This window comes from Protomyctophum parallelum (genome assembly GCF_964188405.1).
Source record: "Protomyctophum parallelum genome assembly, chromosome: 5".
Classification (NCBI taxonomy): Eukaryota; Metazoa; Chordata; class Actinopteri; order Myctophiformes; family Myctophidae; genus Protomyctophum; species Protomyctophum parallelum.
This window is the reverse complement of record NC_139702.1, coordinates 30,778,483-30,797,003: the sequence shown is the minus strand read 5'-3', so window position 1 is coordinate 30,797,003 and position 18,521 is coordinate 30,778,483. Positions and strand designations below refer to the sequence as shown.

General features: G+C 43.5%; 1 protein-coding gene across 1 annotated transcript in view; it reads right to left on the bottom strand.

The window, feature by feature from the left end:
• LOC310859515 (glutamate receptor ionotropic, NMDA 2A-like) overlaps window positions 1–18,521 on the bottom strand; it is a gene marked incomplete at its 3' end in the record, with an annotated part of 245,531 nt that overhangs the window by 65,881 nt on the left and 161,129 nt on the right. Inside the window, exons 7-9 of the mRNA XM_083766099.1 lie at window positions 17,546–17,751; window positions 3,621–3,735; window positions 1,627–1,829 (exon numbers count right to left, since the gene is read on the bottom strand). Of these exons, the coding sequence (XP_083622225.1) occupies window positions 1,627–1,829; window positions 3,621–3,735; window positions 17,546–17,751 (524 nt within the window). The remainder of the gene's footprint in view (window positions 1–1,626; window positions 1,830–3,620; window positions 3,736–17,545; window positions 17,752–18,521) is intronic.

Sequence of the window (18,521 nt, the reverse complement as noted above, 5' to 3'; positions counted from 1 at the left end):
AATGTTACATTTTGGAGCTTGCGGCAGGGCACAGAGTTACACATTCAGGTGATACTACAGTATATATAGATACAGTAGGCTACTTACTCCTTGACGTGCTTGCGGCAGGGCACAGAGTTACACATTCAGGTGATAGTATAGTATATATTCAGTACTTACTCCTTGACGTGCTTGCGGCAGGGCACAGAGTTACACATGCAGGTGATAGTATAGTATATATTCAGTACTTACTCCTTGACGTGCTTGCGGCAGGGCACAGAGTTACACATGCAGGTGATAGTATAGTATATATTCAGTACTTACTCCTTGACGTGCTTGCGGCAGGGCACAGAGTTACACATTCAGGTGATAGTATAGTATATATTCAGTACTTACTCCTTGACGTGTTTGCGGCAGGGCACAGAGTTACACATGCAGGTGATAGTATAGTATATATTCAGTACTTACTCCTTGACGTGCTTGCGGCAGGGCACAGAGTTACACATTCAGGTGATACTACAGTATATATAGATACAGTAGGCTACTTACTCCTTGACGTGCTTGCGGCAGGGCACAGAGTTACACATGCAGGTGATAGTATAGTATATATTCAGTACTTACTCCTTGACGTGCTTGCGGCAGGGCACAGAGTTACACATTCAGGTGATAGTATAGTATATATTCAGTACTTACTCCTTGACGTGTTTGCGGCAGGGCACAGAGTTACACATGCAGGTGATAGTATAGTATATATTCAGTACTTACTCCTTGACGTGCTTGCGGCAGGGCACAGAGTTACACATTCAGGTGATACTACAGTATATATAGATACAGTAGGCTACTTACTCCTTGACGTGCTTGCGGCAGGGCACAGAGTTACACATTCAGGTGATAGTATAGTATATATTCAGTACTTACTCCTTGACGTGCTTGCGGCAGGGCACAGAGTTACACATGCAGGTGATAGTATAGTATATATTCAGTACTTACTCCTTGACGTGCTTGCGGCAGGGCACAGAGTTACACATGCAGGTGATAGTATAGTATATATTCAGTACTTACTCCTTGACGTGCTTGCGGCAGGGCACAGAGTTACACATTCAGGTGATAGTATAGTATATATTCAGTACTTACTCCTTGACGTGTTTGCGGCAGGGCACAGAGTTACACATGCAGGTGATAGTATAGTATATATTCAGTACTTACTCCTTGACGTGCTTGCGGCAGGGCACAGAGTTACACATTCAGGTGATACTACAGTATATATAGATACAGTAGGCTACTTACTCCTTGACGTGCTTGCGGCAGGGCACAGAGTTACACATTCAGGTGATAGTATAGTATATATTCAGTACTTACTCCTTGACGTGCTTGCGGCAGGGCACAGAGTTACACATGCAGGTGATAGTATAGTATATATTCAGTACTTACTCCTTGACGTGCTTGCGGCAGGGCACAGAGTTACACATTCAGGTGATAGTATAGTATATATTCAGTACTTACTCCTTGACGTGTTTGCGGCAGGGCACAGAGTTACACATGCAGGTGATAGTATAGTATATATTCAGTACTTACTCCTTGACGTGCTTGCGGCAGGGCACAGAGTTACACATTCAGGTGATAGTATAGTATATATTCAGTACTTACTCCTTGACGTGCTTGCGGCAGGGCACAGAGTTCCTCATGCAGGTCCCGGTGAGGATGTCCACGTCGTCCACGATGACGAAGGGCTTTTCCTCCAGCGTGACGATGGACAGGTGGTTCTCGTCGGCGTCCTCGTCGCCGTACGAGTTGTAGCGTGGCCACACCGGGAACATCAGGGCCAGCGTCTGGTTCTCCCAGCGGCCCATCTGAGCACGCACACACACACATGCACATGAACACATGCACACGCACGCACGAACACATGCACACGCACGCACGAACACATGCGCACACGCACACACACACACACACACACACACACACACACACACACACACGCACGCACACACACACACACACACACACCACAGGAACATCAGGGCCAATGTCTGGTTCGACCCAGCGACCCATCTGGGTCAACATTCCTCAGAAATTAAATTCAAATATTGGTCTTAAAAATTGGCCCGAATATCGCTATATCGATATATATATAGGCTATAAACTTTTTTACCAAAAAAATAACAGATTTATAAGCTCACAAAATCCACTATTTCCGGTGCATGTAATGACACTGGTGTGTTGGTTAGTATCCAAACCTGAATCTTTTCAGAATTGTATAAGCCTCTGAAAATGCTTCTTTAACCGCACGCACTCACGCACGCACGCACGCACGCAGAGACAGTGCTTTAGAGTCATGGGCCTGATTCTTCAACGTGTTTCCGCTAGCGTCACATCAATATATCAGCGGAAAGGCATTTACGTGGATATCCGATATTTTAAATATCGGATATGTTTTACCTCTGCAAAGGTGTGAGTGAGCACCCGCCTTGGTCCCGAACTTAATTAAATAAATTATAATTATATTGCTTCAGCGGAGCACGCACCGTTGCAAGCTTGGATAGCAGTGACCGCGGCTGTGATCTCAGACAAACTGCTGTCTGCTGAGTCATGCTTGAAGCCTTTTATGGTCGATATGGGGCGTGGATCAATGCAGATGAGGTTGTCGGGTGCTTTCCCGATCACTTTGCACCCGCTGAATTCAGTATGACATACACCTGCGTTACGCCTGTGCACCTGTGGTACACACCACTCTCTGAATAACACGTCATCTCAACGCAGCTTGATCGGACGGATAAATACGATATCTGTCTCCGCCACAGTGTAACGGTGGCGTATTTCATTTTTAATGAATTAGGACCAGTGAGTCTGAAAAGAGACGGGATCGGCACAGTATATCCTCAGAGATTTAACTCTGGGAGGCTGGGTCCATTTGGTTTCGGAGGCTGGGTCCATTTGGTTCTGTCTGTTCTGCACGCCCTCAACATTAAATTGGCACTCATTACAACAGCATTGGTGGAAAGTTACTCATGTCCTGCGTGTGCTTAAAGCGGCACTATGTAACTTTTTATTTATTTATTATAAAACAAATATTTTTGTCGAATCAGTATGGTAGACTATGTTAATACAATATAACTTGTAGAATCTGTATGGTAGGCTATATGTTAATACAATATAAATATGTAAAGTATGGTAATACAATATAACCTATACAATTGGGGAGGTTGTATTTTGTCTCCCTGCTCTGAGACATTTAGATTGTGTCATATCTCAAATTGTGAAGTAATAATCAATACTTTTCATAATCAGTACTTTTATTCAATACATTACTTGTTGTCACAGCCTATTCCTAAGTTGTGGCATTGCTACTTTTACTTAAGTTGAACCCCAGTCTCCCATGCATGCAAGTGCTGACATAATATTCTAGCTAATATATAGCCTGCCTGCTTGCTCTGGGGAGAAATTGAATTCTCAAGTCGTGTCAAACCAGACAAGGGAGACCAAATAAATACAACCACCCCACAATTATATATATATATATTTTTAAAGGAGATAAGAGGTTTCTGCCCGACAGCAACGATGAGTTTCTTTTGAAATCACAAAAAAAAAGTTAAACGTGTGTGACTGTGTGTGTGTGTGTGTGTGTGTGTGTGTCGCACCTTCTCCCATACTCGCTCATTGTTCAATACGATGACGATCAGCTTGGGGTTGGCCTGGTAACCGTCCTGTGTGAAGGACAGGTCCCGCCCCTCGTTCCACACGTGCATCATGTGTCTGAAAACAGAGAGACACACACACGCACACGCACACACACACACACACACACAATGTGGCTTAATGTCAGTATCGGCCGGTAACACGCAGGAGTCTGTTACCCGTTAACTTACACTGTGCTATAGACCCCTGGGAGATGGAGTCTGTCCCCATTACAATGTGCTATAGACCCCTGGGAGGTGGATGCTGAGGTGAAGCGCCACACCTACCATCAGCTCCCAGTAGCCTACTTACCGCACGACTTGGCGTACCCAAACCCGAAGGCGAGAGCTCTACCGAGCATTACCCGGACACTAAATGTCCGGGTAATGTCGCTTCATCACCTCGTTATAATTGTGCTTTTGATTGATTGATTGATTGATTGATTGAATACAACACGTGGTAAAGTAAAATATGAAATACGAGCTGAAGTGAAAAATATGTTTTTCATTTTTATCTTTGATTGGTTGAGAGACTCCGTTTCAGAGTCAAACTTAAATAAATTGACCGAAAAAGGTTCACCACAACTTTAAGGATAAAAAAGGATAACGGAAAACAAGTCCTGGAGCCGTGTTTCCATTGTGGGAGTGTGGGAGTATACTCATAACACAAAACAGGAGTTAAAATGAATTCAAATCAATCGCACAACATAAATAAACGCTCCGGGGTGTGTAACAAAATTAAGAGCGGTAATAATACAAGATACACTAAGTAATACAAGATGCGGCACGATAAAAAGAACCACCACACAAAGCGAAACACCATCAATAAATGATGACACAAATACTCTTATTACTCCACCAGATGCCAAGCATCACCATGGCCCGAGAGACTCGCAGGAGAAACAGAAGGAAAAGAGAGAGAATCGTTATAACTGCAGAGTTGCTCCGAGCCACGGTCATTTGAATTCCTCTCTCTCTGTGTGTGTGTGTGTGTGTGTGTGTGTGTGTGTGTGTGTGTGTGTGTGCGTCTGTGTGGATGCATGTACCTAAGTATGCACCGACGTTTGAGATAATGACTTAAACCTTCTTTAATCAGAGCCAGAGGGAATATCCTTTTCAAATCAATGCTATCTTCCCCCTCCGTGTGTGTGCGTGCGCGCGCACACGCGTGTGTGTCTGTGTGTGTGTGTGTGTGTGTGTGAGCGTGCGTGTGTGTGTGTGTGTGCGCGTGTGTGTGTGTGTGTCAGAAGAGAGCTTATGCATGAGTGTGTGTGTGTGTGTGTGTGTGCGTGCATGTAGGCAGCGAGCGTGAGTGCGTGCATGCGCATGTGTGTGTGGGAGGTGGAGAGTCAAATGCTACATAGCGTTTCCCCATCAGCATTCTCCATCGATTTCTTCGCCAGATTCACGCCTGACAGACCAGTCACTGGTGCAGCGCGAACGCCCTCTCACACGCACGCACTCACGCACATGCACTTATGCAAAGGCTAAAATTTAAATTTAGATAGACCTCACGTTCATTTGTAGACCTGGCGGTATAGTTTCAATGTACAGATGATACCGTTTAGACTGCATGATCGGTTCTCGGTTTGCCTATGATCCTAGATTACTATCTCTATGTGTTTGATGTATTACATTGTGTTTACCTTACTATCTCTATGTATTTGATGTATTACATTGTGTTTACCTTGCTCACAGTGTGCCGGACTAAAAGCATCTGCTAAACATATATTAGGTTTCCACCCGATAGAGATGATATTGTACACGCCTCAATGTCCACCTACTGGTGGCATATAAGTGGTTCTCAAAGTGGGTATTAATATATAGCCTCGAAATATGTAAATTGTAAATGGTCTTAAGGTCCTTGCAGACTGGGAGCGTTTATCGGAAACTGTCTGTCTGTCTGTCTGTCGATGGATAGCTCACTCAGTTATCCTATACATTTACGCAATCACTAAACCCAACACACAATTCCAAACGACCGTGATTGAGTACAGTACAGTACAGTACAGGTACGGTAGCAGTACTGTACATCCTGCCAAAAATGCAGCGGCTTTGACAGCCTCATCAGACCAAGCCCCCAGGGAGGCTCTCCAGCGTTGAAGCACTCGGCCCTACTGGTAAGAGGTGGGACTGCAGGCGGATTTATGACGAGGAAACCCCCGTGCCGCTGTAGTTTAACATTGAGCGCCCGTTCTCCCGGGTGCTTCAAAACGCCACTGAGCAACTTCCATCGAAATGATAGTAGTGGGAGGGGCGGCGGGGCTGTCGCTCCAGTTCAGTCTCTAATCTATCCATTTATTACTCTATGCCTTGCAGACCCACCACATTCTAAGTGGTTGAGTGAGATAACAGGCCATTACAGATTTACAGTTCGGCAGACACTCTTTATCCATCAGAGTGAGTCATGAACCCCAGTCTGTAAAGGACAAGGTAAATGGTGATGTAAGCAGAGTGAAAAGGAAGTAATTTAGTACCTCGGGATACCAGATACACATCAAACCCACAGCAAAAATCTATATGGTTACTTCCCTCCTACTTTCCTCTTCTTCCCCCGGATTCTAACCTGGTTTTCCTCCTGCACAAGTACCATTTATACCATTGAGACATGACCGTTGACATGATCTAAATGTTGCAATACATTGATTTAATATACTTTATTAGACAAAATCGTAAACTGCACGAGTGACAGTCAGACATTTAGCCTAAAAGGATAACACAAATACAGTAAGTCCCGGGGACATGTTTCCATTGTGGTCTTATATGTATTCAATTTTAATTTTAATCATTAAAATAATGAAAACCAATTTTTATAGTTTAACTATTGACATCTGTCCAAAGTAATTTCTGATAGCCTGCAGGCTGCAGCCCTGCAATCCTACAGATACACAGATACAGATTGATTGAAAGTGAAACATGCAAATTGATTTGCAGCCACAATATTTCAGGGGGCCTAAACAAAATACCGCCAGGGCCTGTGACAGGGCCCCGGGGACCGCCAGGAGCCGGGAGGTAGACACCGGCGGACCTGAGGGAACGGGGGGAGGTCAAAGGTCATAGATAGAGGAAGCGGGGGTGCTATGGACGTGGAACTGTGCTCACGTTGTGTGAGTGAGGAGAATGTTGAAGTGAGGTCATGTGTCAGTGGAGGCAGTGGTGTAAAGTAATAAGTACATTTACTCACATTTCTGTACTTAAGTACTTTTCTGAAGTGTTTATTTTTATTTTACTGGGGTATTTCCACGCATGCATGCACGCACGCTCACAGAGAGCCACAAATTGTAAGTTATCACTTGACTGCATCGAACAGCGATTCAGCAGTGAATTAGCAGCCGTTCCTCTCTGAGTACAACATATAACAAGCAGAGCAATTCTATTTCTGTGGAGCTACGGCACCAGGGCTGTTAACTTTGCCTAAACTCAAGTATTGCAAATGAAAGTCAACACGCATAATGACAGTCATTTCTCCGCTTATGGCAGGTTGCCAGCTCCAATCTAACCTGGCGGTTGAAGGCCACAGAAAAGGAAAATACAATACACAACACAATTCAGACACATCTAGGCCCCAGTGGGGCTGTTCTCATCTGCCGGAGAGGTCGAGTTAAATAATATTCACATAAATATCACTGTGTGTGCAATGCACGTCGATAAGAGAGAACGAAGCCACTTTGTCGTCGTTGTTGTTATTGCTGTTTGCCTGGTGGCCTTTCACTTAGAGGAATTCACAGCTGTAATGGATGTAAGTAATGTTAGCCTGTCAATGCTAGAGTCACACGCGTGCCAATTGGCATGATGCATGTTGTCACTATCGGTGAAGAAACCTTCTATGTCCAAAAGAATATGAGAACGCTCAAATCCACAGACCTCGGAACGGTCGCCACCAGGTCTTCTTAAACGTAGCCCATAGACTGTAAAAAATATGGACAAAGCGTTCCCCGGGTCTAACATGGACGTAAAATGAAGCCTGTTATTCCTGCACTGTAAGTCGCCATCTTTCTAGATCCGTTTGGGCCCAGCTGGCCATTGGCTGGCTCCGTTTGGGCCCAGCTGGCCATTGGCTGCCCAGACAACGAGGCAGGACTTTCCCCCTTCTTCTCCGTTGGTTTTTATTTTGACTCGAGTGGGTGGGGACTCCCGATCATAGACTGTAATGGTAGCTCAGAACATACGCGACTTTATGGTAATTTATTTTATAAATGGGACCATAATTTTCCAAAAAGAATATTATGAAGACTTAGAAATGAGACTTTAAACTAGTGACTGGAAGCAGAAAGTATTCATGACCATGTTTATTAAGGTAATACAGTCTAGGTGAAGTTGGGCCCAAATACATGGACTTCTATGGGGCCATGGTTTTTTTTTGGGTCCAGTGACAGCGCCACAACAGGCCGTTATATGAACTTTCAGGAGTTTCAGGCTTCACAAAATATCTGTCTGACTGCCCCCCTGACGTAGCCTCGGAAACCCAGACGTTTTTATTTCCAGGGAGGAAAAAAGAGTCGACTTCAATTCGGCATAGAGTAGCGCAAACGTCGATCACTCTCTGCTGATTTCTGATCCTCTGCACCTTTGTTAAATGCACACACGCACACCCGTACACACACACACACACACACACTCCTCTCTCTCTCTCTCTGTCGCTCTAATTAATTAGTCTCATGTCGCACAGCTGCGCCTGCCGGGAGCTGCCTATGCCATAGAAAGCATACTGTAGGTGGACCCCAGGGTATCTTAAACGTAACCAGGCTCAGTAAAACTATATGCCTACAACTAACCTTTTTCCTAACCTTATCCTCAGTAAAACTATAAAACCTAACCTTAGTTATTCCTAAATGTAACCTCAGTAAACCTAACCTTATCCATAAACGTAACCTAAGTAAAACTATGCATAAACCAAAGGCGGATTTTATGGCGGCCAAGGGTCGTCAGTCGTCACTACACTCAAAATATGTTCAATAAAATATTTCTTGCATGCACCTTTTAACTAATAATAAAATAAAATAATTGTGAGAATTCTATTAGTTTTTCTTTTGTAATACATTCATTTTCTTCCTATATACCTCATGTGTTACCTATGTAGTGTGATTGATCATTCATTTAGAAACTCAGCAATACACATGGATATCCGTTGATCTTGGAGAAAAACACTGTGGTCCCAAGCAGCCTATTAATCAGAATTCCCCACACAGATAATTGAAAAAAAAAAAAAAAACGATCCCTATCCACTGATCCTATTACAAGAAGCAAACATGCCTGGAGCATTCTGTTACAGAGAATGTGTTAATCGTGGACATATGCAGATATATCCAGGACGCAAAAAGAAGTTTACTTCTAAGCTAGGTAAGACAATGAATGTCACATTACATTATTACAGCCTACTGCATTGTGAACTTTCTGTACCGTGTAGCAGATGTGTGCGTGGCTGCGCGCTGTGCGTAATAATTTGGACCAGTAGGCTGTGCTTCAGTTGTGTGCGCTCACAAGTATAAAATATGAAAAACAAATAACATATACCGTATGTGTGACAGATAGTGTTCTGTCACTGTTTTGTGTCGCTGTATGCACATGGTCTGGTGGAGCAGCAATATACACAGCAAACACAAAAGGAACAGAAAAGAAGACGGAACTTATTTTCTGTTCCTTTTGTGTTTGCCACTATGAATAAGACTATGAATACCGTAAGTGCAGCAGTTCAACATGTTGCTCAATGCTGTTGCTGCCCCCCCTAGGGAAAATGTGAAACTCCGCCTATGGCCTAAGCCTAACCTTATTTCACAATAATTTCATGAAATGGAAACGATGAACCTGGGTTCCAACGGATGCACTGGAACGCAACATTCTCAGAAAGTACACCTACTTACTGTAGTGAATATAGTCTATGATGAAAGTATATCCTGTTTCTATTTTGTTGCTGTCGGGATAGCCGAAACCTCTCATCTCCAAAAAAAATTTGGTAAATCAATGTCCGATGTCATACTAGCGTCACACAAAAGCATCAAAAGTAGCAGATCTGCAAGCGCTTCGAGCTCGACAACCTGCTACTTTTGCTATTTTTGAATTTGAACCTTGAAATGCAACAGTTTTGGACATATGAGGTTTCCACTGGACAGAGACGATTGAATTATTTGCATATTATTCAATCATCATTGATTGAATATGCAAATAATTCGCGTGCACACAGGCACAGCATTGTTGTCTATCTGTGCCATATGGTGTGCTGTTGATTCCAGCTTTTGTCAAGTAAATCCCCTGGCATCAGAGTGTCTTGATTTGACTTGCTATTTGTGCATGCATTCCTTATTCTATTGACAACAGCCAATATAGGCTATACTAGATGTATTCATAGTCATTTCCATTCCTATGATTGTACGGTGGTCTGTTGTTGCCTATTATAGTGGTCTAATGGTGCCTGTCCATTGTTCAGTGCATTACACTGTTGACGGTCATTTGTAAAGCTAAGCAATACTCTTATTTCAATGTAGTGGAGTAAAAGTAAAATCCTGAAAGTTCAGTGGTACAGCGCTCTGGGTGGCACAGGATGTCCCTGCCCAGGTTGTGGGTTCAAAATCCATCATGGACGGATGTCTTTGCCGGGTGTCTATGCAAACACAATTGGCCTGTGTTCGGGAGAGGGAAGTCAGGCAGGGAAGAGTAACTTACTTAAAAGTAAGTAAAAGTCCGGAATTTAGAATTTACTTGAGTAAATGTACAAAAGTATTGGACATTTACTCTTTTTTATAAAATGTACATTTTTATTTCTTTTTTACAAAATAATACAATTGTTGCTAACCTACTGCAACAGGAAGGGGAGGAGTACAGGGTCACACGCAGTGATCCATCATTCCAGTGATTACATGTGTTGGTCGAAGATACACACCAATGTTTTACGTTTTCGTTTAATTTAATTTAATTTCATTGTGTCATTTAGTATCATCTTAAGGTAGTGTTTTTTTTGACGGGCGGCATTCGGTGACCAGCCTGCGTGGGGGTTTGCTGGTTGCTGTTGTCATGAAAGATACATTGTTGTTGTTTGTTTTCTCGTCTGCGGCAGCTAGACGCCAGACAGCAGACAGTGCTAGTGGAACCAGCTTGTCATAGTTTAGTTCTCTGACCACAATGAATACATGCAGCAGAACGACTGCTGCAGGCTGCTCTGGGGAACAATGGTTTATGGACACAGTGCCACTTCTGGAATGACTTTTTGATTAAAGCCAATGAGGCTGGCATGTCTCTTCGGGTGCAAAACGACTTGCTTCCATAATGCTTGTGAATAATGGATTTTGTGTAAAAACCCAGAGAGTTTCGATGTCTCCCATCCAAACATCCGAAAAAGAGCAAGATCTATACGCTGCATTAGTACTTTTATTTAACAAGTACTAACCCACTGCCTATAGGGCGAGATTTGGGCGAGGTAAATTTATGATCACAGACCGCCGCCCTAGGGCGATATCGGACGAGATAATCCTCTTAAACCCCAGGGGGGTCCAGGAGGGAAAATCAAAAATATCGGAGTTGGAACCTGAGACCTAGACCAGCCCCATTTACCCGCTGAGAGCTGTTCATGAGGTGGACAGCCGCTGCCCCCGCCGGCGGGGGATTGGGGCTTAAGAGGTTTTAATACCGGCTCTTGGCGTCATCGACACCAGGCAACACTTCTTATTTTCCATCCTCGGATCCAAAAAACCTTTTGTATTGGAATTGAGCTCAGATTGAGGTGATCATACAAAACATCCATGTTTTTGGAGGTCAATAAAAAATCATCGCGACCGTGCAGGACCGTTTCCAGCACTTATGATGAGAATGAAAATATGTGCCCTTTGCCCAGGACATGATTCTGTGTTGCCGGAAGTGCAGAGATTTCGGTGGTGACTGTGAGGGCTGAAAACCGTGCCATTCTGTGCAAAACAACTAGATGGGGCTGTGGCGGGGAAAGAGTTTTATAGGGCTTGTAAGTAGTTAAAATAAAACTGCAACTGGATTAGTTTAAAATTCATTCATTAGACTGATTAGAGCATAATTTAGAGGGTTTTAGGGACACAATTATCCCCACTAGCTGCTGTAAAGGATAAACAATGGTTGGCTGGCAAATTGATCTGTTTTATAGTGCTGGAGGCCAGAAGTGCTTACCGGCCAACACACAAGCATTCTTTTTAATTTCTCCTTATTGAGATGCTTTACAGTCATTTTAGGATAATTATCTGCACTATAATGAGTGCAAATTGCTTTCTCGCTGTATCTCTCTGACTCTCTCTCTCTCTCTTTGTATCTCCCTCTCATTCTCTCTCTCTCTCTCTAAGTCTCTCTCTCTCAGTGTCTCTCTCTCTCTCTCTCTCTCTCTCTCTCTCTCTCTCTCTCTCTCTCTCTCTCTCTCTCTCTCTCTCTCTCTCTCTCTCTCTCTCTCCTTTTCTCTCGTCTGTCTCTGTCATTCTCTCTGTCTCTCTCTCGCTTTTCTCTATGTTTCTGTCTCTCTATCTCCCCCCCAGGAAACTGAAGAGGGGAGGGGGAGACTTTGCTGATGAGCTACTATTAGATTACCCAGAGGAGCAACTTTGGAGAAAGATTGCGACAACTTTTACATTTCCATGGTATTCTCACAATAAGACTCTAGAGGCGTATGCTTTCAGAGAGATGACAGTACAACCCAATTGCGGGCCCCTAATAAGCAGGAAATGGCAACCAAAAAGCATTGAATAACAACAACAGACGTTGACAGAAGTTTTAATTAGCTTTGACACGGGGAAGAAAGGGACTGGAAATGTCTTTTCTCTTCGTCCCCTCCCTGTCCTCGTGCCATTTAGAAGCACAACGCCGCAGGGCTGTGTCTAGACTGCACTCCCACTCATTAAGTCATTATCACTAGGGTTGTCCTGATCGGATCGGGTGATCGGAAATCGGGGGCCGATCACGTTATTTTCAAATGATCGGAATCGGATTGGGAGCCAAAAAATCGGGACATCCCTGGTATCAATATTTTATCCATATCATGATCTTAGACTGGAAATTGTTTGTGATTTGGGATACTGTACTATTGTGATATGGCATAAAAGTGTTCTATAAAATATAAAATATCGGATCGGGAAAAATCGGTATCGGCAGATACTCAAAATCTAATGATCGGATTGGGAGCAAAACAACACGATCGGGACATCCCTAATTATTACAGTGCAGGCTCTCCTCAACCTATTAAAACACTTCCCCCGCCAGCCACTAGATGGTGCTGTTGGCTCAGAGCACCACGGTTTTCAAGCCGAGCTCAATTCCAACATTTGCATCATCGCTGGCTCTGGGCTGGATGAAGCAAATTAATCAATGGCGTCACCAACGCGGAATCAAAGCGTTGCCTGGCGACGATGATGCCAAAAGCCGTTAAAAATCATTGTTAAACATTATAAACCCTTATCTGGTCCAATCTTGCCCTAGACGATCTACGAGCATATATCTCTTAGCAGGGAATGTGTTTTAAGACCTGAGGCCGCTACTACCAAATACGCCTTCTAAATCAGTAGTTCTCAAAATTGCCAGGGACCTTCCCCAAAATGGCAACACTCATCGCAAATGTTTTGTGCCAGAGAACCCCAGGCGACTTTGAAGATTTTAAAAACGAATAAAAAAATAGCAGATATCCAAGCCCAGAGCACGGCATCTAAAATGACACAGATGCTTTCCCGGCTTGAATGGGTTAATGCCACCCGGCCAGGAAGATTTTGACAATCATCTTGGATTAGCTCATGGTCGGGGATCATATTCAATATGTCTTATCACAATGATGCAAATAATAATAATGTTGTATTGACACCAAACGGTGCAAGTGACGCACGCACATATCGACAGTTTACTTCTTCGTCTATGGCAGTGATTCTCAACCAGTGGTCCGGGGACCACCAGTGGTCCTTGGAGGGGTCAATTTAACCATTTTACCATATTTTATACTTTGGATATGCATAAACAGCAGTTCTACAAGCTCATAGCGTGTCACTTCATGCCGTACTATTAGCTTGTAGATCTGGATTTTTTTTTAAACACGCTAGGCACACTAGGCATTTGAAATGTCCCAACTGTTCCACCTGGCATTATTGTGAGACCAAAAAGGGTACAGGCTGTGCACTGCTGTGACTTTGAGTACAGTACAGTACAGTACAGTACAGTACAGTACAGTACAGTACAGTACAGTACAGTACAGTACAGTACAGTACAGTACAGTACAGTACAGTACAGTACAGTACAGTACAGTACAGCACAGCACAGTACAGTACAGTAGGCCCTTACTGTATATATACACACCGGTAGGCTATAGGCTAGTACCCATCATCATATGTATGTATATGTTTCTTTTCCCTTTTTGCTTCCTTTATGATGAATTCCTGTTCTGTTCTTTAAATATATAGAAGTGTCTATTTGTACGTCTCTAAATGTTTTGATGAATTGAACATGGTGGACCCTGTTGTAAACAAGTGTAATGCTTAATTGGGTCGTCCACTCACAGTTAACAGTCTTTGTATTGAGTTTGTCCTTGAAATGTACTGTAATTCTGCAAACTGTTAATAAATATGTCAATCAATCAATCAATCAATCAAGGCATCCTTTGCAGTGAAGTTGCAGTTCTCCTTCTGTTGGGGGGGGTATACTAGTGTTACTGGTGTTGCTATTGTTATTGCTACTACTTGTATTTGCTTGTATCTCCCTCTCTGTCTCTGCTTCTCTCTTTCCTCTGAATAAATAAGTAAGTAAAACATGCTCAGTGTAAGTCTTCCCTGGGTAGAAGGCAACAACAAAAGCACAAAGTAGAACAGACAGTCTTATTCAGTATGATCAGCCGTGACGTGAGCGCCCCCTCCTGAGATACTTCCGGGTCCTAATGTTGTGTCCCCATAGAGTTCCTCGCACCAACAAAGCTGCGCTGCTCTCCCAAATCTGTCTGTGACAGGCTGTCTGCCCCACATGGAATTTTATTTTATTGTGTCAACTAAATCCTCATTAATGCAAACTAGATTCAACATACTCAAGCCTGCACACATTCTAAATATGCCCCCGAATATGTTACGGAGCAATGGACTGTTGCCACCTTCAATAATAATGATAATAATAGTCTTTATTGTCTCCACATCACATATTTTTGTTGTCATGGACAAAACATTAATAATTCTACTCGAGTTGGAAGCATTAAGACCCATTTTAACCCTCAATGGCTTCCTTTCTGAAAAACGTCATTGTAAAAAGATTCACGCGTTTAGATACTCTATTTACAATGAGATGCGGACAGGAGCTGGTGCCACTTGGACCCGGACGTAACGTAGCACTACAAAATGACGTCAGACTTAAATACTGAATTATAGCTACACCCCCAGTCCTTTAAAAAAGAAAAGTAATACTTATGTACAGTCTAGGGCATACATTCATGAAAGAAAAAATGGAATAGAAATATGGAGATAGGAGGTTTGTGCCCCGACAGCGCGTCATTCAAGTTGCCTTGGATTTCTGTTTAGATGCATGTTGTTATGTGCACCGTGGTCTGTACAGTAGCAAGCAGAGGGTGGTCTTACCGTACATACAGTACCAAGCAGAGGGTCTTACTGTAGTGTCCAACATTGTTACTGTTCAGTATTCAAATTCAAAAGCATCGAAAGCAGCAGATCTACAAGCTAAAAACACATCGCTTGCAGATCTGTATAGCCTCGGAAACCCAGGCGATTTGAAGATCTGCTACTCTTGATGCTTTAGTGCATGTGTGACGCTGCAGTATCACCAAGCAGGGTGTTCATTTACCAAGTTAGAACATGCAGATAGGAGGTTTCTGCCCGACAGCAAATTATATACTGTGCAAAAAACAATGCAAATGAGATGCACGACATCACAGCATCACAGCATCGACAAGAGAAGATGCAGAAAACAGCAACCTGCATGCAGGAAGATCTCTATGCGTGTAGGTGTGTGCATGTACAGTGTGTGTGTGTGTGTGTGTGTGTGTGTGTGTGTGTGTGTGTGTGTGTGTGTGTGTGTGTGTGTGTGTGTGTGTGTGTGTGTGTGTGTGTGCATGTACGTGTGTGTGTGTGTGTGTGTGTGTGTGTGTGTGTGTGTGTGTGTGTGTGTGTGTGTGTGTGTGTGTGTGTGTGTGTGTGTGTGTGTGCATGTACAGTATGTGTGTGTGCATGTACAGTATGTGTGTGTGCATGTAAACTATGTGTGTGTCCATGTACAGTATGTGTGTGTGCTCTCAAGAATATTTGACTGCATCCATAGGCTGCAGAGACTGAACGCACTCACACACACACACACACACACACACACACACACACACACACACACACACACACACACACACACACACACACACACACACACACACACACACACATTCATAACAATAAAGGCATGGGAGAACAAAGCTGATAAAAGCTGCTTTAATCCCGACTTAATGACGGGAGTCTACTGGTGTAATACACAGTATAGTGCACGCATGAGCACACACACACACACACACACACGGGGGGGGACGGGGGGGGGGACGTGCGTGCATGCATTATGTTAACGCAGGGCACAAAAGGAAACCCCACAAAGATCTGTTGGGTTCAATGGTCTGTGGGTTGAATGAATGTACACAATAGCTAATATCAATATGGGCGGGAATTACATACTGTATATCCTCCTTTAACACGGCTGCCATCATCCCTCCCTTTCTCCTTGACTCTCATCTCCTGAGAAGTGCGTTAACCCATCTGTGACATTTTAGACTTTAGCCATATTTTATACTAGGCTATAGATACTAAAAATAGCAGCTATAAAAGTGTCGTGCCACGCTATGAGCTTGTAGATTTCCTTCTTTCAAACGAACATTTTAATGTAAATCTTTGCTACCTCGGGGGGCCCTGGAACTAAATATTTTTAGATGGGGGTCGGCGGCCAAATACATATGTATCTATCTATCTATCTATCTATCTATCTATCTATCTATCTATCTATCTATACTCATACAGCACAGTACGCTGCGATCAAGAAGAACAAAAGGAACCAGGCTGTTTAAAAGACGACCTTGAAACTTGTGAAAGACAAACTGAACAGAACGCTTGACCGCCTCCAAACTTTAGGTCGCTAATGATTAATTTCCGAGCTTCATGATCTCATGAGTGACATTGTAGCGATGCGAGGCACGGCATCAGACTGACATTGTAGCGATGCGAGGCACGGCATCAGACACAACAGAGCAAAGCGCTGGAGCATCACAGAATAATGAATGGGTTCTTGATCTAAATTTTTATTAAATGTACTTTTTATTTCGTGGTAGGAATTTAATTGTTATCCCTGTCCCAGACTGCCTGGCAGCCCAAATCAGAATTCCTATCCAGATCCGTTTTTGCAGTCTGAAGGCATGTGATTCAAATCCATGTTTTGTTTTTCTTCTCAGTCTGCATAAATAACACATTTGGATAGGCCACAAATCAGATTAGGGCTGGCACTGGAGCAAACTGGGTACAGGCAAATAACATCACAATGTTTTGACGTCAATATATCTTCATCAGTTAAGGCTACAAATGACTTACATTTGTGAGGAGCAAGAAGGGCAGGCCCATTTGTAGCCACATGTAAACCTGTACAGTATCCACGTTAAGCGACCTTTGACTTGTTTTTCTGTAAAGTCACTTGCAAATAAATTATTTGTAGTTGCTGGTTACTGGTTTTTTTGGGCTTGATTCTAAAGTGTATGGTAATTGCTTATGTGTCGCTGTGAGCTTGTAGATCAGCTATATTCATTTGTGCTTGTTTTCATAGACCTGCGGCCACTTGTTTCTCTTCCAAAACTGGCAACACAGCAAGAGAAAGAGGCACAAACAAACGCAAAGACTTATGGGCTATATAAAACACGGATGGATGAAGTCATGTGTCATGTGTCTGACCTGCGCAGTGCACTTGGCGGGAGTTTCCCCGGGCTCCTGTCTCCCGGTTGGCTGTAGCAGCTTCCCTGGGCCTCTGGCACCTCCCCCTTCTCTTTCAACATGGCGGTTGCTCCCGTCATGATGACGCCCACGCCGTCTCGAACCCGCGTCTCCAGCGGGTACTCCCACTCGTCGTACGACACCGAGATCATGCCCAGCGGGAACATCTGAGGAGTGGCAGTGAATGGAGCAAGTACTTTAACATCTGAGGAGGTGCAGTGCATGGAGCAAGTACTTTAACATCTGAGGAGTGGCAGTGCATGGAGCAAGTACTTTAACATCTGTGGAGGGCAGTGCATGGAGCAAGTACTTTAACATCTGAGGAGGGCAGTGCATGGAGCAAGTACTTTAACATCTGAGGAGGGCAGTGCATGGAGCAAGTACTTTAACATCTGAGGAGGGCAGTGCATGGAGCAAGTACTTTAACATCTGAGGAGGGCAGTGCATGGAGCAAGTACTTTAACATCTGTGGAGGTGCAGTGAATGGAGCAAGTACTTTAACATCTGAGGAGGTGCAGTGAATGGAGCAAGTATACTTTAACATCTGAGGAGGGCAGTGAATGGAGCAAGTACTTTAACATCTGAGGAGGGCAGTGAATGAAGTACTTTAACATAAAAAATAAGCTTTTTCATCAAACCCTGTACACTCAAGAGAATGTCCCCACTACCACCGTTAGATCTCCATATTGATTGATTGCTGATCTGACCTCATCAAACCCTGTACACTCAAGACATGCTCCATATATGGCCAGTACAGAATTCATTCCCTGTTGATCTGACCCCCCCATGTATATTTTTTACAATTATCGCGTTTCGGGCAATGCATGGAATAGTGCAGCGGGATGGCATCATCTATCTGGCAGCTTCTGGGGGAAAAAAAAGCTTTTTCATCAAACCCTGTACAAGGATGTCGAGGAGAAAACTTTTTCTATCATTT